The 23,928-nt window shown below is 41.9% G+C and overlaps 1 protein-coding gene across 1 annotated transcript in view; it reads right to left on the bottom strand.

Annotated features, from left to right (window-relative positions):
- Positions 1–501: 501 nt before the first annotated feature.
- FLT3 (fms related receptor tyrosine kinase 3) overlaps positions 502–23,928 on the bottom strand; it is a 42,605-nt gene continuing 19,178 nt past the window's right edge. Inside the window, exons 6-24 of the mRNA XM_030476245.1 lie at positions 22,954–23,090; positions 22,308–22,447; positions 22,073–22,226; positions 17,669–17,834; positions 14,042–14,148; positions 12,413–12,524; positions 10,189–10,367; positions 9,462–9,574; positions 9,227–9,359; positions 9,033–9,137; positions 7,360–7,470; positions 6,525–6,678; positions 6,045–6,172; positions 5,545–5,669; positions 5,051–5,173; positions 2,999–3,110; positions 2,816–2,915; positions 1,768–1,873; positions 502–806 (exon numbers count right to left, since the gene is read on the bottom strand). Coding sequence (XP_030332105.1) covers positions 672–806; positions 1,768–1,873; positions 2,816–2,915; positions 2,999–3,110; positions 5,051–5,173; positions 5,545–5,669; positions 6,045–6,172; positions 6,525–6,678; positions 7,360–7,470; positions 9,033–9,137; positions 9,227–9,359; positions 9,462–9,574; positions 10,189–10,367; positions 12,413–12,524; positions 14,042–14,148; positions 17,669–17,834; positions 22,073–22,226; positions 22,308–22,447; positions 22,954–23,090 — 2,440 coding nt within the window. The 3' untranslated portion in view covers positions 502–671. The remainder of the gene's footprint in view (positions 807–1,767; positions 1,874–2,815; positions 2,916–2,998; positions 3,111–5,050; positions 5,174–5,544; positions 5,670–6,044; positions 6,173–6,524; positions 6,679–7,359; positions 7,471–9,032; positions 9,138–9,226; positions 9,360–9,461; positions 9,575–10,188; positions 10,368–12,412; positions 12,525–14,041; positions 14,149–17,668; positions 17,835–22,072; positions 22,227–22,307; positions 22,448–22,953; positions 23,091–23,928) is intronic.

The raw sequence follows: 23,928 nt of genomic DNA, 5'->3' as shown, positions 1-23,928 counted from the left end.
GTAGAAAGGAATCACACCCTGTAAGTGCCTAGCTGTCATCAGCAGATGTGGCAGTAGCCTGGACAACTAGAGACCACCTGAGTACCTAAAGCTCAATGAAGTGAAGTCACCTGAGCTGGACACTTATTGGGAACTTTGCAGCAATTGTCCAGGATAACACAGTTATACACACTCAAATTTATAGTTCCTTGTAAAACAGGGCTGATATTTTAAAATTCTGGATACTCCAATAGCCCTTTTTTCCAGCTATCTCTGACCTCTGGAGATGAGGATGTGAGTAGCACTTCTGGAAACTGCACCAGCTCTTTAGACGCATAGTCCACGCTTGTAAACGTTGACTAAAAAAACATGTATTTTCTTGTGCTTGCTTGCAATATGGCAAGAAAAGTCTGGATTCTATGCATTGATTAGACACTATTTACATAAAACCAGGAAGAGAGATATTGAAAGACAGTTTGAAAAGACTGTTGCTTCTGTCTTGTGATAAACATGTTTGCTGAATTCAAAGCAACGAATTGTGTCTTCTCCTCAAAGTAACATAAATATGGACTGGCCCATAAGAAATGTGAATGGAGCAGTGGTTGGTAACATTTTCTGTTCTTAGTGGTGTTATAATACATTTATGCTACATGGAGTTTATGAAAATACTGGGATCAAATCCATAACACAGATTATTTTTCAACCTGAGAGTCTTCGTGCTGGAGCTCGGTTGCAGATAGCAGAGATTCCTCGTCCCTACTTACATGTGGTTTAGTTTTGATGCTGGAATTGTGTGTGGAAAAATTTTTCTTCATATTCTGGTAAACCTAGAGTTGGAACAAGGAAATAAAAGATACCTTCCCTTATTACTTGTTGTACTTGGAAGACTGCTTTTCTCCCTGTGAAGCAGGCACTTGTAAGGTACAGCCTGCCTCCTCTTGAGGGAGAATCACACTCATACCTGACCCTTTACTTCCCACTGACTCTAGAGGGAGTCCAGACCACTGCCCAAGTGAGATAGATCTTATCCAGCCACAAAGAGCTGGGCTGAGGAAGGGCACTGAACTGCAAAGGGGGATTTTTTTTTTTCTAGGTACAGTGATTTGAAGTTGCTCATTAGTTCACCTCTATGCTTGGCAGGTTTTGCCAGGCTACCAGCCTGCAGAGAGGCCCAAGGCTGCAAAGGCAAGAGTCATTCATAGCTCTCCACATCCCAAAAGGTTCACAAGGACACTACACTGCGAAATAATGTGCCTAGCCCAGGGTGGGTACCCAGGTAAGAATCAGTAGTTTAGAAAGGAGTTGCTTATTCTCCCTGAGGAAGAGATCATCATCTGGTAAGGATGAAGTATGACTTTGAGCATGACATACTGCCCTCCCTCTGTCTGTGAGGACGTGGCAGCACACACTTATGGAGGGCCCCCCGTGAGATCCCTGGCTGGTGGCCCAGGCTTAGCTTCCCTCCCATGGCAGCTATCAGCATCACCAAAGCCAAATGCACTGGCTCCTGCACAAGGGAAGCACATTCCCATAGCACAGGCTGAGAGATTTCAGCCTTCCAGAGTCCTGGTGCAGACAGTGGGAGGAAAGAAATCTTCACCAGGGAGGTCAGGATTTCTTCACATGACAGAAAAAAGGACTCTTACATAGATCCATGGGTAATGTATCCATAACTCCGTGATGCACTTGAATAGAAACCAGAAGACTATTGCTCAGCTAATTGTGATTAGGGGATAAAGAAAAAAAAGGAGAAAAAAGTAACATTTTCTTCTTTCTGTGTTTACTTACTACTCCTTCTGCCTCAAGCAGCTGACAGGCAAGAGAGGAAACCAGCTGAGAAAAAGAGGGTCTCTTTCTGGAGTCAAGGGCCCAACAGGACTTCATCACATGATAGCTGCAGGAGCAAAGAGGTAATACAGAAAACATGTTAGCTGCTGGACTCTTTTGAAGTAACTACATGGAAGCGCAGAATTTGGATGGGAATCATGGGACACCAGAATGATTTTATAGAAAGATACCTGATTTTGCAGTTTCGTCAGGGACCAGTGTAGCACCTATCTGCTAAAGTTCCCTTGCAAACTTACTAGGTCAGTAGGTTCCCTGAGATTTGTGAGCCCCACTGCAATCTTTCATGGGTCAAACTGTCAGAGTTACCTGTACCTTTAATGCATTACAGTCTTTACATGGAGAGGATAAGAACAGTATAGTGTTCTAACAGCAAGGCACTTAGTCCCTAGACCATCTACAAGATGTCTGACAAAAGAGCTCAGGCAACCCAAAGTCCTGCCCTTTCCTTCATGCTCTGGGTCTTGTAGCTCCCCATCACCTTCTCTTCTCTTGCTCCCTGGGGCCCACCTCTAGCAGAGTTTACCCAGGCACAGAGGCACAGGCTGAAAATCATGTGCTGAAAGCACAGGAATAGCTCCCACCAACCCTTCCTTAGCACAGTTTTTCCTTTGAGAGAATTCCCATCCTCCTGGAACTGAATTGAATATACTAAAGCGCAATTAAAAAAAAAAAAAGAAAAGAAACAAATTTAGAAAAAATCACCAAAGATTTGGTTAATATCCAAAATGTATATGGTATAACATAGCTTTTGCAAAAAGAAAAAAAGTCTGTGATCTGAGAACAAGAAATTCCCTGGGAAAGGAAGGCCATGTAACCTTTAGTGTTGATCACTTCTGCATTAGGACAAAACCTGCAGGATCAAGCAGCCAGAGGCAGGGGAAGATCTCACTTTTTGCAACATATCCTGAACAAGGTAATGTGTACATACAAACAGTGGCCTAATAAATTTAAATTCCCATGCTGTCCATCACTCAGGATATACACTTACACATCTTTTGTAGCATAATATGGTTGGTCCATTTTAAATCCACTTTGTATTAATTTGTAGAAGTTTGTATCAACCTGAATCCCAGGGTAGGGATTTACACCTGTGGAAAACATCAGAGAATGCATGTTAATTCAGAAGCTGCCAAAACCGAGCACTGCTCTTCTGTTGTGTTACAGAACATACCCAAAGAGAATATTTCCCATAGTAATATTCCGTAAGACCAGACATCACTCTTCATTGTGTATGTCCTCTCGAATAAGCTTTCAGGAGCCATCCATTTAACTGGCAAACGAGCCTGTACAGACAGGGGTAAAGAAGGCCAGGTCATGCTGTGACACAGGGTTTCTAGATGACTCACTGTAGTTTGCGCTGCTTGAATAGGATCAATTCATGTTTGTATGTGAAAAGCTGGGCCTGTTTTTGTAGCCCCTTTAAGTTTCCCTTATAGAGAGAAACAGCCACTTCTATGGAGCTAGTTCATCTCATCCATTTTAGATCATAGAATCATAGAACGGTTTGGGTTGGAAAGGACCTTAAGATCACCTAGTTCCAACCCCCCTGCCATGGGCAGGGACACCTCGCACTAAACCGTGTCGCCCAAGACTCCATCCAACTTGGCCTTGAGCACTGCCAGGGATGGAGCATTCGCAACTTCCTTGGGCAACCCATTCCAGTGCCTCACCACCCTCACTGTAAAGAACTTCTTCCTTATATCTAATCTAAACTTAGAATCATAGAATCATAGAATCGTAAGGGTTGGAAAGGACCTTAAGATCATCTAGTTCCAACCCCCCTGCCATGGGCAGGGACACCTTGCCCTAAACCACGTGGTTCAAGGCTCTGTCCAACCTGGCCTTGAACACCACCAGGGATGGAGCATCCACAACCTCCATGGGCAACCCATTCCAGTGCTTCACCACCCTCACTGTAAAGAACTTCTTCCTTATATCTAGTCTAAACTTCCCCTGTTTAAGTTTGAAACCATTACCCCTTGTCCTACCACTACAGTCCCTAAGGAAGAGTCCCTCCCCAGCATCCTTGTAGACCCCCTTCAGATACTGGAAGGCTGCTATGAGGTCACCACACAGCCTTCTCTTCTCCAGGCTGAACAGCCCCAACTCTCTCAGCCTGTCTTCATACAGGAGGTGCTCCAGCCCTCTTACCATCCTCGTGGCCCTCCCCTGGACTCACTCCAACAGCTCCATGTCCTTTTTATGTTGAGGACACCAGAACTGTACACAGTACTCCAAGTGAGGTCTCACAAGAGCAGAGTAGAGGGGCAGGATCACCTCCTTCGACCTGCTGGTCACGCTTCTTTTGATGCAGCCCAGGATACGGTTGGCTTTCTGGGCTGCAAGCACACACTGAAGCCGGCTCATGTTAAGCTTCTCATCAACCAACACCCCCAAGTCCTTTTCTGCAGGGCTGCTCTCAATCTCTTCTCTGCCCAGCCTGTAGCAGTGCCTGGGAGGCACTTCCTCTGTTTGAGTTTGAACCCATTACCACTTGTCCTATCACTACAGTCTGCAATGAAGAGTGCCTCCCCAGCATCCTTATAGGCTCCCTTCAGATACTGGAAAGCTGCTATGAGGTCTCCATGCAGCCTTCTCTTCTCCAGACTGAACAGCCCCAATTTTCTCTGCCTGTCTTCATACAGGAGGTGCTCCAGCCCCCTTCTCATCCTTGTGGCCCTCCTCTGCATTTGCTCCAACAGCTCCATGTCCTTCTTATGTTGAGGACACCAGAACTGCACACAGTACTCCAAAGTGGGGTCTCACGAGAGCAGAGTAGAAGGGCAGGATGACCTCCTTCAAGGATGAGCTCAGACTTGGGAGAGCTTTCTTCCTTCTCTGACTTCCAGCATGAGTAGCTCAGATGGAGATTTCCACACAGTACTTCTTCATATAGTCAGAGGATTTGGTGTACTCCCCACATGCTATTGTCCCTGTACTATTATTGTCTGTAACAGTAAACAATTCCCAGCACTTCCATCAGTGGATTTCAGTGTGCTTCAGAAAGCACGTGGGTACCATCCCATTTACAGTACTAGCTTGATTACACTAATTCTAAGCTAAGATTTTGCATTTGCCAAGAGCAGGAAAACATGAAATTTCTGCACTGTCTGTACAGCTACCCATAAATCTAACATGGAATTTGAAAATGAAAGGCTTCACTTTCTTGGTTACTTGTCATTTTTACAATGGTACGAAAACCAGAGAGCACCCAGGAACTTACGTTGCCCCTGACAATGTAGTTGGAATCGTTCACTACATCTCTGGCGAGGCCAAAGTCACATATTTTCACCACTTTTCCATGGGTCACTAGTACATTCCTGGCAGCAAGGTCTCTGTGAATGCACTTAGAAGGAAAAGGAGGGTTAACACTGCAGCATTGGTACCAGAAGAAGGTAACTCCCAGATAGAGCTCTTTGAATTGGTGCCTCCTTCCACTTAAACAGTTTGGCGAATGGGCAAGCTGGGCAGTCCCTGGCTGTCCTGGCAAAGGAAGAGTGCCAGAGCAGGCAGAAGTATACAGTGTAGCCACTTCTTACTCAGGGTCATGTCTAAAACTGCAATCCAATCTTTGCTGTAAAGCCAGGGAAGGAGGCATAGTTCCAACCTGCCACTGAGTGGCTCTGTTCTTCAGTCTGACTGACCTATTTTTACTTTCTTTTCTCTCTTTCTTTTACTTTGTTTTCTCTCTAAACAATTTGCTAGCCTTCATCATACCGATTTGGACTCAAGAAACTCCATTCCTTTGGCAACTTGATAAGAGAAGCAAAGAAGGTCTTCAAAAGTGAGCACATTAAAGTCCTCCTCTTCATCCATCTGTCTGCTTTCGTGCCTAATTTCATCTGTAAAAAATAACCAAAAGTATGAGTTTTTCATGGGCTTCCTCACTATCTGATTAATTCCACTGACTGCTGTAAGGATTTTCATATGCTCCTACCAAGGACAACATCACAAAGAACATCCATCTTTTGCATCTTTTGTTCAGATACAAAATAAAGGAAAAAGTATTTTCATGCAAATATTATGTATAGCATGACCAGAAACATAAGCCTCTCATCTTAAGTGTTGTTGAATCCTTCTCCAGCAAAATCCCTGCTAGAAGGGAAGAGAGGCATATGATAGAAAAGAGGCCTCCTGCATCACTGAATCTTGTCTAGTTAGAGCAATAATGCAATAAATACAATAATAACAGAATTACTAGAGATAGAAGCAATTACCTTCCTCAGAATGCAGCACAATCCCATTTGATCCAGATGTCATATTTATGTTTTGACTTTGTGTGACTTCAAATTCATCCTCTCTGCATAGAGCCGTATTCACACTGTACTTCAGGTGAGTTCCCTTTCTGGAGTGGGTGACACATTTTCAAAGGTTACACACAGTGTATAATTTAATCTTCTACACATAAACTAGTAAAAAAGCATGATCAGTTATTGATATTAAAAATCTGGGCACAGACATGAGTCTTCTCAAAAGTGGAAAGAGAATAAGAGATTACTTGTCTTTTGCAGTCCAGTGCGAAGAACATCATAGGGAGAATCAAATCTCAGTTCCTCCTTACGGCACTGCTTATTAAAGTATGTGAAGGCACATTCTCAAGAATTCAGTAATTTCAGCAACTTACAGCACAGCTGAGAATGCAGCTTAAAAAGAGACAGTAGTTTATAAAGCATTAAACTGTTGCCGAAATGCTTTACCTGCAATTTTGGTTCAAATGGATATTGTGGTAAAAGCTGAAGTTGTGCTGTTTAAGAACGTGTGTCAGTGTCCAATGAAACTTTTCTCTCTTGCTCCTTAAGTAGTTCAGAAGGTCACCATAACAACAGTATTCAAATATCAAGTAGATTGGTCCTGAAATAGTTGGAGATGTAAATGCCTCCTGCTATCTATGGCACTATCCCCATTAAAGCGCTAATGATGCCTCCTCTTTAATCGGTATTAAACATCCCAAGCATCTTCTTTCCTCAGTTGTTCCTCTTTTCATTGTTCACGTCTCTCCTTTCTTTGGGTGTCACCCCCATTCCTGCTCTTTTTCAATTCTTTTCTTTCCTGTCTGTCTTGCAGCCATTTTCCCCTATCTTACTCCACTATTTGGGGAGCCACATGCGAATGTAACCATGTGGATACAAAAGTAGCTTACACCAGATAAGATTTTCCTTTTCACTTAATAATCTGACCCATATCAGTGCCATCACCACTGTAACAGGAAAACCTCTTCTATGGAAGGGTTGTTGTATCACTTCATGCAAGTACAATGAGGAAGGACCCAATTCTGTACACATGCATGGCCTTAATTTTGCTTTCAACTCATTTTATCTTGTTTTGGGCCAGCACGGAACAGCAAAATTGGTTGGGCAAATACAGGATTCAGGGTGAAGAGAGAAACGGCAGCCTGAGGAATAGGTGATAAATTATGGCTTGGATGTTTTTAATACTGCTTTCAATGATCAATTTTGATACTTTTTTTTCCTGCTCAGGAGTCCTTGTTATTCTGGAGGTTTTAATTAGTGCCTTTTCACAACTGCAAGTTACCTGACACAGTACAAGCTCCTAGTAGGTTCACAATATTTTCATGGCTTCCAATGTGAGTCATCATTTTCAGCTCAGACATTAGAGCATCTTTTTCTGAAGCATCAGGTTTTTCTGTAAAAGTAATAACGCAGATTTGGAAATCTCCAGCAAAGAAATAAAAATGTAAATGGTTGTGATGCTTTATCACAGGCAAGTCTTCATTTCAAGTTCATTGGACTCACAGTACATTAGAGAACATCCTAAAAAATTGTTGTATAGTACAAAAAAATTTAGCCAAAGGTGGAAACTAAATGTGTGTGTGAGTGTGGATCATTTGAATGCTTGGGAAAGCAGTCATAAAATGTTAATATTTGTCATTCTTGGGCTGGCAAAGAATAACAGCAATGTATTAAGGTGTTCACAAGCACAGGAAAAAACAGCAGTCAACCCAGTTGGTAAGAGAAAAAAATGTCCCAACAGCCATATGGCATGCAGTCAGTTGCAATCCAATAGCTAAGGAAAACAGTGTTTCAGTAACAGCTTTAGGCTTGTTTTCCAGCAAGCATTTGGTCCTCATGATCTCAGTGAACCAAAATGATCAAGTTGAACTTCCATAAGGACAGCTGCAAAGGAGTAGACCAAGGAAGCATGAAGCAAATAGGGGATGAAGAGCTGTGTAGCAGTGCTGGCAGGAAAGGGCTGCATGAACATACTGTGAGCAGGGTGCTGGTGCAGCTACCAATGTATCAACAGGTCGATGGGGTGGGTATTGGTCTCTTTTCCCAAGTAGCAAGTAATAGGATGAGAGGAATAGGCCCCAATTTGCGCCAGGGAAGGTTTAGACTGGATATTCGGAAAAAATTTCTTTACCGAAAGGGTTGTAAAGCTTTGGAACAGGCTGCACAGGGAAGTGACTGAGTCATCATCCCTGGAGGGATATAAAAGATGCATAGATGTGGCACTGAGGGACATGATTTAGTGGTGGACTTGACAGTGTTAGGTATATGGTTGGACTCGGTGATCTTAAAGGTCTTTTCCAACCTAAGCGATTCTATGATTCTATGTAGTACTTGGGACCCAGTGAGGCAGCCCTCCTTCTCTGCTTGCTGCCAGGGAGGCTCGCTCCTGGGCACTGCTTTTGTGAGAGGTCGCAACAGTTTGGAGAGAGGCCAGAGCAAAGCAGCAAGGAGCATGAGAGGTTTAAGAAGCCTGACCCATAAGGAGAGATGGAAGGAAATTGCTTTGCCATCAGGAAGAAAAGACTACAGGAAGATGTGCTGGAAGTTTTGCAAACAAGCTAGGTCAGGCACAGGAGGTGGAGGGAGTACAACAGCTAGACAGCACTACGAGAAAAAGGGATCTTACACAAAAGTCCACAGAGTCACCAATGTGACCAGCAGGCTCATCTGCACTATGAATTTGCATTCATCCTCTTTAGAGCAGAGCAGCTCCATCCTTCCCCACACAATGCAGACTTCTGTTGTGTAGGGCATGCTACAGGAAGAAGGCACTTCAGCAGTATATTTCCAAACTGAGACAGGATTTTGAAAGCATTTTGAAAGGATTTTGAAATAAAGTATTTGTGAGGTGTAACTGCTAGAAGTTCGTATATAAAGGGATTTCCAGCACCACTTCTGCTTTGGAGCTGCTAGAATACATCACTGCTTGTAGTAGGCACCCAGAATTTATCATACCTTTTAGCATTTTGACTGCAACCTGGACTGAATCTCCTGCATTGCTAATTCCATAAGCTGTTGCATTTACCACTTTCCCAAAAGCCCCAGAACCAAGGACCTGTCCTAAAAGACACAATATGCCAATATTATTCACAGCTGATACAGCACAGGCTATGGCTCCAGCATTGGGGTTTGCCTTATGGACTGCTTACCAAATTCTAGATTTTCCCGGGGAAATTCCCATTTGAGATCATATTCAAATTCTCTGAAGTCGATGTAGATGTACTCGTTATCCGATGGGCCTGTGATCTGTATCATTTGCAACTGGCTTTCGTACCTAAATTGCTTTGGAAGAAAAAAAACCAACAGTGGAATAAGTCTTAGAGAAGGAGAAACATTCTGGTAGGAACAACAGAAGCAGAGACGGGTATTTATGTTTGCTTTTACCTTTTTGTATTTATGAAAAACTAGTATAAACAAGAAAGCGATCAATAGGAGGAAAAATCCAACAGAGACATAGAATGCAGTATTGTCCGGGGGAGGAGAAACAGCTCCTGCAACTTTAAGAGATACATATTACTACTCTCTGAATCAGAGCTTTGTGTGTACAGCTAAAGGAGCAAGGAGAACCCACAGTTTAAGGTCTTTTCCCCAGTACTCCCTCCTGCTTCCCAGGCAGGGACTGACTCTTGAATGCTTCTATTGGCTCAGTCATGCTCTTGCTTGGGTGTGCAATGACCCCCATGGGGCGAGGAGAGCTCCCATGGGCATTTCTGGCAGCACCATGGTGACCTCCAGGAGAGGAACAAGAGCCAACATCTGCTACCAGCTACCAAAGCGGCTTCAGCTCTTCCCAAAGCTGATGCCTTCATGCTTCAGGTAGGAATTACTAAGATGAAATAAAAAAGCAGACCCCAACATTGCCATGGCTCTATTCAGCGCTTCATATTCGTGTGAAATTTCTGCTCATGTTTATGAGGGAGGCCCCTGCTTTGGCACCGGAGAAAAGAGACGTGAGTCACCCATTCATCCACTGTTTCCCACAATGTATACACACAGCACTTGTGTTTTACCTGCAATGCCATGGCATGGTCAGCCATTTAGCCAGACATAAAATACCGTAAGTTCTACCATGCCAGCTTTAATTGAGAAAACCTGTGCTGTTTTATGGTACCTGACAGGTTAATGAAATTCTTTTCACAGGCTGAACCTGCAGAGTTGTTTGCACAGCACTCCACAGAGAAGGTTGTTGCTGTCTCCTTTACATCTAAAGTACTGCTTGAAATCCATGACCCCAGAGATCTCCTTTCTGGCAAGAAGTTGTGAATCCGCTCAGTGATTTCTTCTGTGCAGCTGAAAAAGAGGTCAGACCAGTTTTGATTTTTGGCTCACAGTGGCATTTTTCAGGGTAGAAGGTAGGATGTTTCAAAACATGTCTTGTGTGATATGTCTGTGTTGGGAGGGATGGAGAGAGGGATTGATGGGATTGTTTTTTATTTGTCATTGTTAGAGTGAGGCTTCAGAGCAGTTGTCAGTCTCATTTTTTGGTGATGGACATGATGGGGTCAGCAGGGGGTGAACTGGGCTCCCTATCTCCTGCACTGGGCTCACTCTCAGTCCCACCACTACTCTGGCAGGGCACCTGCACCCCTTAATCACCAGGACCTCCACCAGCTTCATAGCTGACATATCTATTCTCACTGGTTTCACCTTTACCTCAAACACCCAAACCACTGAGCAGCTCCAAACAAGCCACTACTCAAACAAAAAATACAAAATGAACCCATAATAAAGTTCTAACTCCTTTCCCTGAAGGTATGTGATTTCAACAAGAAGTTTCTCTCACTGATAATGGAGAGCATCTGTCCTGTATTAATGACTTATTTAGGACCTGATATATAGAAAAAAGGAACATTATACTCGAGAGAAAGTAAGCCTACACAGAGATTATTTTGTCTATTATTTATTTAGCTTTTCTCTCATTCATCAGCTTACTAATTCACCGTCCACACAAATAAATGAGGAGGTAAGTAAATAAATAAAATTTATTCAGCTCTACACATAGCACTAGCTTCTATATGTGGAAGTTCCCAAGGAAAGAAATGTCACAGCATTTTCTTTCCAAAAAGGTGATTTAAGGAGTATTTTAAAATCAGTAGCTGGATGTTTTCTTTCCTCTTCTATTTCTGTACAGATTGATGTTAGGAAGCCTTTTCAGAGCTATGGATAAGAAAATAATCCAGATTTTTTTTTTGTTTTGTTTTGTTTTGAATGTCTAGTTAAAATACTTAGAGCTTTATCCACAATCTTCCAAAAGATAATTTGACTTAGTACTTTTCTGCACCATGGGATTATTATTTTTTGGAATATCTAAATAAAAACTGCAGAGTTCATAAAACAGCTCAAAGCTGTTTCAGCATCCTTTGAAATTTTAGGGCCTGACTCATTGCCCTAAATAAATAGAGGAAATGGAAACACTCTCACTAACTTTACTGGAAGCACTCTCACTGAGTGTCATGGTTTAACCCCAGCCTGTAACGAAGCCCCACAGAGCTGCTTGCTTGCTCCCCTCCATGGGATGGGGGAGAGAATCAGGAGAGTAAAAGTGAGAAAACTCATGGGCTGAGATAAAGACAGTTCAACAGGTAAAGCAAACACCATCACTCCAAACCTCCCCCCTTCCTCCTTCTTCCGCGGGTTTACATGCTGAGCATGACACTGTATGGTCTGGGATATCCCTTCAGCCAGCTGGGGTCAGCAGTCCCGGCCGTGTCCCCTCCCAATTCCTTGTGTACCCCCAGCTCACTCACTGGAGGGGTGATGTGAGGAGCAGAAAGGCCTTCACTCTGTGTAAGCACTGCTCAGCAACAACTAAAACATCCCTGAGTAATCAGCACTGTTTCCAGCACAAATCCAAAACACAGCCCCATACCAGCTACTGTGAAGAAAATTAACTCTATCCAAGCCAAAAGCAGTACACTGACTTTCCTGGCTTTGGTAATACGCCACTGTAACAGCTGTATTAATCAAAGCTCACCTAATTAATCAAGCCTGTATTAACCAATACATTCCCTGAATACCTGTAACTTTGACAGGCCAAGAGAAAAACTCAGATTGGACTTTGTAATTGCCTAACTGTTGCTATGAACCCAGTGAGGTTTATTTCACTGTAAAAAGCCTGAGATATACAACTTTATAGACTTCATTTCATGACAATAGAAAAAAACAGAAAACTTTCTCTAGTTTTGGTGATCCTCCGGAGTGGGCCATCATGTCCCCTTGTACAAATGGTCGAGGGTGCATTTTACACTTAATTGCTTACATGCCAGTCTTCATTTAACCAAGGCTAGATCAGATATGGTCTTTGCAATGAATAAAAAAGAGGGAAATTTATTTACCTGGATGAGTTCAGCTCAGGACAGTTCCTCCAAACCCAGGATGAGGCAGGGTAACTCTCAGCGACGCAGGAGATCTGCTTGAACAGCAACTGCATCTTTATTTCGGGCTTTCCTGCAACAGTATCATAGAATCATAGAATGGTTAGGGTTGGAAAAGACCTTAAGATAATGCAGTTCCAACCCCCCTGCCATGGGCAGGGTCAACGCAATTTAACTCAGGACAATTGCTGTCAGCACTTCAGTGACCAAAACCTTTACATTTATGAGGCAATGTTGCTGTGCCAAGACCAAGGTCTGCTTCTGTGTTTTCAAACTAACCCACTCACATGTCACTGTGAGAGCTGGGTGCAGCCTTTCTCCTTCCTCCAGCTCCCTGCCATGGTTCCATACGATGGCAGTGTGGGCAAGGCAAGGAGAGCAGCTGCTTCTCTGTAGAGGCACAGCTAGACCAAAACAGTGACAGAGCCAAAATTAGAACCTTGACTTCTGCTTTTCTAACTCAGAGCAAGCAGTCAGCCCTAGGACTCCTCTGTCACCCCAGTTTTTGGTGTCCAGCTTATACAGAATGTGCACAAAGGATCCCTGTATAAATAATATGTAATAACGCTTCCTTTCTTGACCTAGAGCAAGGGTGAGATGGTGCTGCAGTTATGTGGCAGAACTAAGACAACTGAGAGCACCTGGCAAGACTGCGTGTATGTGACTCGAGGGCAGGGGCGTACGAAGCATTGCAGCCCTAACACATGTGTTACACACTAAAGGGTTTCCAGACTAACTACATTAACTTACAAGTGCCATTAGGAAAAAAGTAACATAAATGCACCATAGAAAGCTAATGAGGGTGTTTCCTCTCACTGTGTATCTTGTGGTCTCTACAGAGGCTAGTTCAGCCTGGAGAAGAGAAGGCTCAGGAAGACCTGATGACAGTCTTCTAATACCTAAGGGGGACCTACAAGAAACCTGGAGAGGGACTTATTACAAGGGCATGTAGGGACAGGACAAGGGTAATGGCTTTAAACTGACAGAGAGGAGATTCAGATTAGACATTACGAAAAAATTCTTCACTAGGAGGGTGGTGAGGCACTGGAACAGGCTGCCCGTAGAAGCTGTGGCTGCCCCATCTCTGGCAGTGTTCAAGGCCAGGTTGGATGGGGCTTTGACCCTAACCATTCTATGATTCTATAATATTCTGGCTTTGTAGTGTTGGAATAAAATATTCTGTAGAGCATTTTACTGAGCTCCCAGGCTTTGTGGTTTTCTTAAGAAGCATTTATTTTCTCAGTGTATGACTAATTCCTCATATTCTGTCATCTCTGTTTACAGCAAACTAAAGGGAAGACAAAAAAATTAATAACTTCCTCCTCCTTCCTCTCTTTTCCATCCCCGACCAACACAAGAAACATGATGCACAGGCAGCCGGCATCCTTCTCTGACCCAGTGCCTGGATTCCAGTAGTGTAGTGCAGAGTGAAGCGAATTACATTTTTGCCTTGTGCTTCTCCATTGTCAACAATACATCTAGGTAAATTAAATGAGGAATACCAAGGGAAAATAAACATATTAGCTCCATTTATATCTAGCAAAATCCCAGACTTCGCCAAATCTTCACAGGGATTATTTTCTCACTTACTTCTCACATACAGAGTGAATTTTTTTGTCACGACTGTGTCGTCATTTTCGGCATAAAATACATACACTCCAGACTGGTGCTGATGGTTGCAGAACTTTGATGAAATGCTGTGGAGCAAAGAAAAGGAGGGAAAAGGACAAAAGATTGACTTGAAAAAAATTTCAGATGTAGTCAGAACTCATACATATGTTTGAAACAGTTCAACATCTTCTAATGAGGAACTCAGATGAAATTATTTTTGCTTAGACAATATAAAACCCAGAATGTAACAGTTTTGATGAGAGGATATTTGTTTCCTGCAGTATTGATTTCATTCTGCAATTTTCTTCATAGTTCCTGAAGTACATGTGGGCTGTCAGGATGTGATTTTATTACCAATCCACTGGAAGACAAAGTATAGAACACAGAGAGTCAGAATGATTTAAGTTAGAAAAGACCCTCAAGATCATTGAGTCGAACTGTAACCTGTTACTGTCAAGGTCAGGACGATTGTCAAATTTAAATGGCAGCTATTGCAGTTCATTAACATTCGAAGAGCACTTCAGAAAATCTCTTTTAGGATTAGTTGCTGGCAGATGAGGGCAGATTTTGGGGGCAGATGTTTTGTCTGACTGCTCAAGGATAACTGGTAAGGAAGCCTCCAACTCAGTTTTTGTGGTAAAGGCAAGCAGGAATATCAGGCGGTTTGAAGGAGAAATTAAAACCAGACAGCCTATACCAGCAATTTGCAAAGTAAGCAATCTAGAGAACTAAACCCAGGGTATTTCTCATTAAGCAAGATACATATAAAGGAATTAAGTATCACCTTGCAATTCTAAACCAGGAAAACTCACATGGAAACCACTGGCAATTTTGCCTTTTGACTAAGGCAACAACTCCGTATAGTTACTGACTTTTGAATGTCTTCAACTGAAATGGCCTTAAAGATGTCCCTGAACTTAGGGACTTAGACCCCTTTTAAGCTACCTCAAAATGGATACTGCAGGCAGAAGAAACCACAAATCATTTGTTGCTTTTGAAATCCTAGGTCTGAAGAATTAAATTCTAATGAAGTAATGAGAAAATAATTTAAAACGTGTCTTTGACATCTGAAAATACAAAGGGATGTGAGATAAATATTATAAATTTAACAGAGGTCGCTCTGTGTATGAAAACTGATTTGCTCTTGGGAGGGAAGTGAAAATTAGCACTGTGCTAAAGCAGAGAGTCAACAAAAGCAAATAGAACATGGAAATTCTGAAGGAATGCCTGAAAACATGTAGGAGCGGTGACAGAAGAAATGAATCCTTGGGACTTGAAATTAGAAGCTAAAGAAGGGGACAGAGTTAATTAATAAATTTAATATGATCTATAATCAGGAGGAACAATTTGATAAGGAAATGGCAGAAATCAAAAAAGCAGAAAAACAGGAAATGAAAAAGGATATGAAAGGAGTAAAGTAGAAGTGTTGGGAGACAGGATTACGCAGAAGTCAACTAAAATGTGCAAAGTTAGATTCACAATACGTGAAGATACGTGATGACCTTTATTTGTTTTGTTTCAAGAAACTTTCTGCTTTAAAATTACAATGATATCTGCAGTGCTACAGCTTGCAGGCAGAATCTTCTGACCTCCCTAACCATTGCTGCTTCAAACTGAATGAAATATTTCCCGCTACTGTTTTTTCCTCAGGGGAGACATGTCTATCCAATGCTAGTATTCAACCAAAACTGGATAGCTGTGGGGAATGTTTGTACAGAAGAATGTACTTGTCAGATGAAATAATCACCAAATTAATAGATTTTCCCCTCAATTATATTTTTCCATAAGATAAATGGGATGATAAAGAAACAAACACAAAGTATAATTACCTAAAATGAACCTTAAAAAAAAGTATTTAATCAACAGCACAGTCAGACGGATGGCTGAGTTATCCGTTTGAAGCAATCTCCAGCCCAAGCTCCAGCGATACTTGGGGAGGTGAGGTGGCCATGGCCATGGTCGTAGCCATGGATGGTGCTGGCCTGGGGTGCACTTCTGCAGGACATGGGCTGGATTTTCCCTGTTGGCAGGTGGTGATCAGCGCTCAGCAACTGCTGGTGCTGTGCTGCAAAGACTATCTGACATGACTCACAGATCCCAGGCCACCAGCAGCTGCACCTTACCCATTAATGAGAGTTACCTAAGCTATTTCTGGAGTTCTCAAAATTGTTATTGTTGGCCCAGCCCATTGCACCTTCTTCTTATCTGGATTGAATTTACACCAGCTGTCAATCATCCAAGCAAAACTGGCTCCTGTTTTTACAAGCAGTGAGAAGAGATCCATACCAGCTGCAAAGCAAATCAACTAGGCATTATCAGATGGAGGGAGGTACCTATTGGACAAGGATGAGCAAATGCTCATGGCTGTCCCCTGAGACCTCATTTCCAAAATCAGTCTTGACCACAAAGAACAGATCTGCCTAGCCCATGTCAGGCATTGCAGATTAGCCACCAACACCCACCCACAGCTATCAAAGTTTGCTGGCAGCCCTCACTTTATCAGCAGGGACAGAGTTCCTGTGGCCATTGCCAGGAGATGACAATTTACTAATCTGAACTGAGCTGTCTCTGAACTTCATGAAGGTCTGACTCCAATACACCTTCCAATGCAGATGAAAAGGCCAGTCTGTTGCAAAGATGACTTGACAAGCTAGCGGATAAAATTGAGTTCACCAAAATACTAAGGAAGGAAATGATAAAAAGTATAATCATGACTGTAAAACAGTTTTATGCAGATGCTAAGAAAGGTTTTAAGAATATGAGAAAAAAATCTGTGCAGCCACATTCATTCCTGCCTGGGTCCTACTTGGTTATAAAGCTAAATCTTTAAAAGAGCAACTTAGCTTTATTTTCATTGAGGTGAATAAGAGCTGTTACCTTGAAAGCCATGGGACTACTCTGAAAGAAACTCTGAAGGAAATTAGATAATGTTATCAAGAAATTAGAAAGCCTAGGGAATGGAGAAAACATTAGCCTTAAACAGGATTCATGCCAGAACTTCGTTGTAGGAAATAACAGAAAAGGTAGATAACTAATAGGTTTATTCAAAACATGTTTTGCAGCAGTGGAAGAATACATGACCTAGGTAACAAGCAGAACGGTATGTTTCTGTGGCACAGCTGCACAGATCTAACAGTGGCCTGGGAAACTACAGGGCCCTGGACTTGATTTGAGCAGATTGAAAGACACTGGGAACATCATCAAGAACAGGATGACAAAATGGGAACATGTACAACTTGTCAACCAGCATGAAAACTGCAACAGATCTGTAACCGAGAAACTATGTTAGACAGAAAGGGAAGAGCAAAATGCAGATAAACAAAAGGCTACATGCCTAGTTTACCAAAGGGTTTATTATAACATGGAGAATAACATGGAGAATAACTTGATTCTAGAAGTTATCTACATGAACTGCTGTTGAAAGCCAAAATGTTTGAGTGTCTTTTGTTAACGCAGCTTCACCTCGTGGCCCATCCACATTTTAAAAACACAAAGAGAGTATAAAACATGGACAGTAAGCAGTCCAAATGAGATATAAAGAGGAGACATTATTATATTACCAAATATAATAATGAGACATATTAAATTACCAAAATATTCAAGTACCTGCGTCCATCCACACTGTAACTTTGTTTACATGGAAATGTTTTTTGGGAAGATAGCCACATGCATTTAACTGATGGATATGCTGTAAAGTTAACTTCAAAGCAAAACGCTTCCTCACCAATTTCAAAATCTTCTTTAGAGTCAGTTATATTTATAAATCCCTTTTCTGGGGGAAAAAAAAAAATTATATTACAAAGGCTGATCTGCTTAATGAAGGAATTTTGCCATCTGTATGTTTTTCATTTTGGCAATCACAAGCAAAAAACCACCATGTTACATCACAAAGGGCATTCTGCTAATCAAAATAAGATAATACTTCAAAATAGTACTGAAATGATGTCACTGTGCTCAGCTGCAGACAAATGATCTGAGCCTGCTGAAGTTGTGTATGTGGTCAGACCAGAGCTCTTCTGAAGTGGTCCGACATTCCTCCTCAGTCCACACTACAGAGCCACGGGGCCAACACCACCATTATGTATTTGGTTTGGTTTAGGTGTGTTCCAGGTACTAACAGCTGCATCTCCTGGCTTTCCTCTATCAGGGGGCAAAACCAGGTGGCACTATTAGCATAATCAGATGTTGATAGTAGTTGTTTTGCTGTCACTGAAATGAGCTGAAGATTTTGCTAATGAGTCTTGCAGCTGCTCCTTTATTTCTCCATCTCAATTAGACGTATTTGATGCAAGACAACAGCAACATGGAAATGTGTTTTGAAGGTGTGTGTGAACTGTGAGCTGCTGGTACTTGCCCTGTTAGGGTGGGATTAGTTTCACCTAATGGAGCTGTATGAAGTTCAGTAACCCACCTAAGCTACTTGTTTGGACCTCTGATTAACTCAGTGGAATGAGAGAGGCATGTCCAGATGTATCTCATCCTAAAATAGAAGATGATAAAATATCTGGAAATATCTGTTTCTTGACACTGAGTGCTGAAGGAACCAAAGTCATTGTTGGGGCTAGATGTCTCAGGACGTGCAATGAATCCCACCCAAACAACAGCAGACACATGTGGCAGGAGGCTGTCCTAAAGGCACCAGTGGGGCTGGGATGAGCTCTGTAAAAATCACAGAATCATGTACATTGGAAGAGATCTCTGGAGATGTCTAGTCCAGCCACTGCTCAGAGCAGGTCCAACTAGGTGAGATTGCTCAGGACCACATCCAGTTGAGTTTGGTATCTCCAAGGAAGTAGTCTTTACGACCTCTTGGAAACTTGTGCCAGCGTTTAATCAACCATATGGTGAAAAACTGTACTGTAGAAATGTCGCTTGACTGGTTTTTTCCTTTTGAGTGTTTTTCTTCTGATTGAAACCTTATATTCTGCTTGACACGTTTTATCTCTGTCTATCTTACTGGTTTAAAAAACACTATCTGGGAACTTCCACAAAACCACACACACACAAAAATCAGTATTTTAAAACAAGAAGCAAATCCTTTCATGACTGTTCTATTTTTTTTTTGAGATTAAAGGCTTATCGGTTTTAAAAATTGGACCTTCATCTTTTGAACGATGTTTTGGACTTCGTCCTTCTCAGCAGAATGTAATCTCTGTGTGTACTGTCAACAATAAAACCAGTCAGGAGTCAAGGCTTTCTCCAGAGTGTGCACAAGGACCTTGGAGCAGGGTATGCCCTTTCTCTGGGAAACAACTCAGGAAGAAGTAGTTTCTTTCTTGAAAGATAAAGAAAATATCACATTATTGCTTGGCTTACCATTTTTTTGGCAGGTTCAAGTGTATTTCTACCAGAGAACCGGTAAACATGGTTATCCAGTAATGACAGAGAGGTGAGATCAAATTCTTGAGACTGCAATCAAAGCTCTCAAGTCTCTGTATTTACCGTATTTGTGTATTTGCGACTTTAAGCCTAACGTGTTGCAAAATAGCTTGCATATTCCTGAAGCAAGACCGCGTAGTGCTGAAAATTCTTTATTCAACACTGGTGTAAATAGAGCATAAAAACTGCAGAAACAAAGAGCCTTGCAGCTGCAGTTGTTAGCGTGACCTCTGTCATGCTTTAAAGTGGCTTAACCACCCTGCCTGACCTGACCAGCTACACAAGATGGGATAAGCTGGTTAAGTATCAATTAGCTAAGAGCAAAGCCAGAGCTGTGTGGATGCAAGGCACTATTAGAGATTAGAAGATCACTCATCAATGTAGTTAACGTTAGCCAAGCTCCCCAGGCCATGCAGTATGCGTCAACCAAGTCAGTTCTCTTGTGGTTAAGTTACATCACGACCATTCCCAGTGTAGCTGTAGGTGCTGATTCATGAACTGTGATGGTTTAAAGGTAGGATCACTTCAGAAACTGCAGCCCTATGACATCGACAACCGAGTGAAAACTGTATCTATGTCACTGACAAAATTGAACCTGGGATGATAGCATAAATTTACACCAACAATGGTTGTCATTAATACATCAGGCTAAAGGTTGGGGTTGGATCAGAAGCACATGATGTGCCTGTATAACCTTGGAGAGAGAAGCATGGCTGTCAGCTAGATATTACAACATTCCCCACTTTAATCCACCATGTAAGTAAACAAATAGATTTTCTCATCAGCAAAGCCAATGAACCCTCATGCCCTTTGTTGGCATAAAGGGTCTCAAGGAGAGTACAGACAATCATTGCGGCTTGGCATATCCCAGTTAAAAAATACCCTACTCAGAAATACAGCCTTCCTTGGACAGTGACCCAAATGTCTCCTATTACTGTGGCACATACTCAGACCTAATAGTTCATGGATCCAAGAAGCCACTATTTCTGAACCGGGCACCAGTACTGAGAAAGAAGAAGATCTTGCCCTACCTCTACACTACCCCCTCACTCCTACCTTCCTGTTTACTAAGAAGACGTGCGTAGAAAAAATGCCCAGGTATTGTACTTAGTTATTGTAAATGATGAGTGAACTTCCTGCTCAGTGGGAGGCAGAAGCTGAAAAGAGGATATTGCACTTCAGAAAGTAATTTCTGAAGAGATTGGGGTAAGTATTCTCTCTTTCTACCATTCTTAGCCTAGGTGTTGTAAACTCTGAGAGCAACTACATCTAAGGTGAAATGCATGGTGAGTGCTTCAGAGAGCCTTGTTCTCAGGGCTACAGACTCCAACTGCAGGCAGAACAGTCAGAAAACTACTTCCAGTGTCTAGTCCAGCAGCACGGTCCTAACTGCACCTTTCCTTTCTATGCCTTGTTTCCAGACTTGTGCCTCTTTGTACATTATTTCCATCTGAATAACGAGGTTTGCAGTTGAGGCTATTCTGGATTAACTTCAACTCCCCTGGCTTTTAAATCAACATACTGCTTAAGTAGAATTATGTTTCCTTTGGTATGCTTTTGATTTTTTTAAATTTTCAGGCCTTGTGTAGCTTGGTCTTAAGAGGATGGTTCCCTTCAATGCCTGGAAAGCAGGAGACATGCAGAACAACCAATAATGCTGGAGTAGTCTCTCTAATTTCATGTTTTCCTTCAGACCTACCACAGCTGCAGCTGCTCTTCTGCATGGCATTTTGCCAGCTCTGTCAGCCCTCACTATTCATCATCTCTTTGGGCTTACATTCTCCATTAACACATAAGTTTTAATTTCTTGTCTGCTACCAATTCCACAGGTTTTGGAGCCAAAATTCTTCCCTAGATTTACTTTCCCATAAAAATTTGGCAAACTCAGATGTCCACTTGTCAGTCACTCCCCCACTGTAAGAGGAAATGGTAATTTCTTGTTTGTTCTGGGTTTTGAGTGAGAGAACCCACCACCAAGCATCTTGTAGATGTTTGATTCCTTCCTATTAGACCCACGTCAGGCCTGGTACATCTTTTGTATCTGCTTTTTTCTGTGTAAAGAGCAATGAACATATGAAGGAACCATGCAGTTCTTTACCTCTAGCTGTTTGTACTTCTCTGCAGCTGCCTACACCTGAGCTGGTGGCACAGAGGTGGACTATACAACTACACTACTGTCCCCAGCCCAGAAAGTCCAAGGCATAGCTCCCTGGGAATCCTGCAGCTTAGGATCCCCACAAAAAGCCACAATGGCTTTGCGTCACACTACCTGAGAGTCACCAACAGTAACATGAGGTGAATTCCAGCATGTGTTTCTAGAGATACCATCGAAATAATCACATAGACTTGATCTCTAAACAGCACCATTGCATTCAACTTCTAAAAGGACTGTCTTTTAATGGGAATTATTTGAAAAGCAATATAAAGCAAAGGTTGGTTATCTTCAGTACCAGAATAGCTCAGTTCAGGTTAATGTCTTGGCTCCCGTGGACTGTCAGTAAGTGCAAACACACCTTTTTCTTAGAAAAAGAACTGTTAACATATGCTGCCTACCTGCAAGCAAACAACTGCTACATGGAAAACAAAGAAAAATAACCGAGGGACAAAATTAACACCAGGGGTTGAAATTACCTAAAACTGTAACCAAAGCAGTTTGATTCGGATGAGCAGTAGAGGAACAGGTATATTGTCCACTATCACTTCTTCCTGCCGCTGAAGCAAACACATACCGGATCCGAACTGCCGAGTAATCTGTCTGATATTCTAATCCTTCAAACTGGCGATCCTAGTTTTCAACAGAGATTTCCATTTAATCAGTTGATAGTGCCTAATATTACCTGTTCTAAAACGTGCCCTGTCTTCTTACCTGCTCAACTTCTTTGTTTTCTAAAGATAATTTTATTCCGAATTTATAATTATGGTGAACAGCTCTGCACCTGATCAGCAATGGTTCTCCAACTTTAAGAAGTAATTCAGGTAAAGGTGCTGCTTGTCTTTCATTTAAATCTACAAAATCAAAACATAATCACTGAAAGAACTGTCACTCTGCCTGGAAAATAACTCAGATCAACAGTTTTGATGTAATTTACAAGATACCTACAGGGCACAGTTCAGCACAGAGCTTAGCACAGGTCAGGTTTACTTAAAAGAACCAGACAAATAAACCTGAATTTATAGATCAATTTATAATTATTTATAAATGTATATATTTTAGAACACTTTGAAGAGTGTTTCCATGCCCCACAGTCCTAAAAACATGAAGAAAAAGTTAATAGATATTTAGCAAATGTAGGGCAAGACATTTTTTACGGAGACCACAAATAGCTATTAAAATTAGGTTTTAAACATGCGCAAGAGCAATCGTATTCACTGTTAGATTTGTTCCAGTGATTATACAAACATATAACATACAAACAAGTTGTTTAGCAAAGAAAGTGTACCCAGGTGAGTAGAGCAACTAACTTCAGCAGCAGGATCCAGCTTACACATAAGTAAACTTAGAAGGAAGTTACCTATTGTAAAGAGGGTGGTGCATTCTCTGCCCAGGTCATTAGCTGCACAGCACCATATATAAGTTTGAAATAATTCATATTGTATCTTCTGTATGCCATCTATTTCCCCAGTTTCTTCATGCACTTTATCAGGGCAACTACAATTACAAGCACAATTATTCATTGACTCATTTGGTTAACCTCAAGCAAATAAATCTGATAAATTTCCAAGCCATGAGACTATGCAAACAATAGTGGGAAAACTGGATCTTACATAGCTGAATAAAAAAGGAACTAGGAATGGTGAAGATAAGAAAAAAAAATGTCACAGCCTAGGCAGAAATATGAGCTGAAATAACCTGAATATGCTCAAACTGGCTCATAGACAGGTAATGCTGTGACTAAAATCTGGACAATTGTGAAATTGTAGAGGTTGAGCTTTCACACCACATCTCTGAATTCCTGTGGTGGGAGCTGCTGCAAATCCAGCAGCCCTTATGAGACCCAAATCCCAAAGAAATCCCAAAGACCTCAAAGATCTGTAAAGAAAGTCATTATCTTTATATATTCCTTTAATATATAAAGAATCAACTTTATATATTAACAAAATGGGGAAAAAATAATTTAGCTCAGAAAATTAGGATGCCTTCTAACATCTTCCCAGGTCTAGCACTTCAGGTGAAGTCCCCATGACTGGAAAAAGGGAAACATTGCACACATTTTTAAAAAGGGTAGACAAGAGGACCCTGGGAACTACTGACCTGTCAGCCTCAGCTCTGTGCCTGGGAAGATCATGGAATAGATCCTTCTAGAAGCTATGCTAAGGAGGACGTGGAGGACAGGAAGGTGATTTGAGACAGCCAGCATGGCTTCACCAAGGACAAGTTCTGCCTGACCAACATAGTGACCTTCCATGATGGAGTGACTACATCAGTGGATAAGGGAAGAGCTATGGATGTCATCTATCTGTACTTCTGTAAGGTCTTTGACACAGTC

Source organism: Strigops habroptila, chromosome 2 (genome assembly GCF_004027225.2).
Source record: "Strigops habroptila isolate Jane chromosome 2, bStrHab1.2.pri, whole genome shotgun sequence".
Taxonomy (NCBI): domain Eukaryota; kingdom Metazoa; phylum Chordata; class Aves; order Psittaciformes; family Psittacidae; genus Strigops; species Strigops habroptila.
The sequence above is the reverse complement of the archived record's forward strand: the minus strand, read 5'-3'. Positions and strand labels throughout refer to the sequence as shown.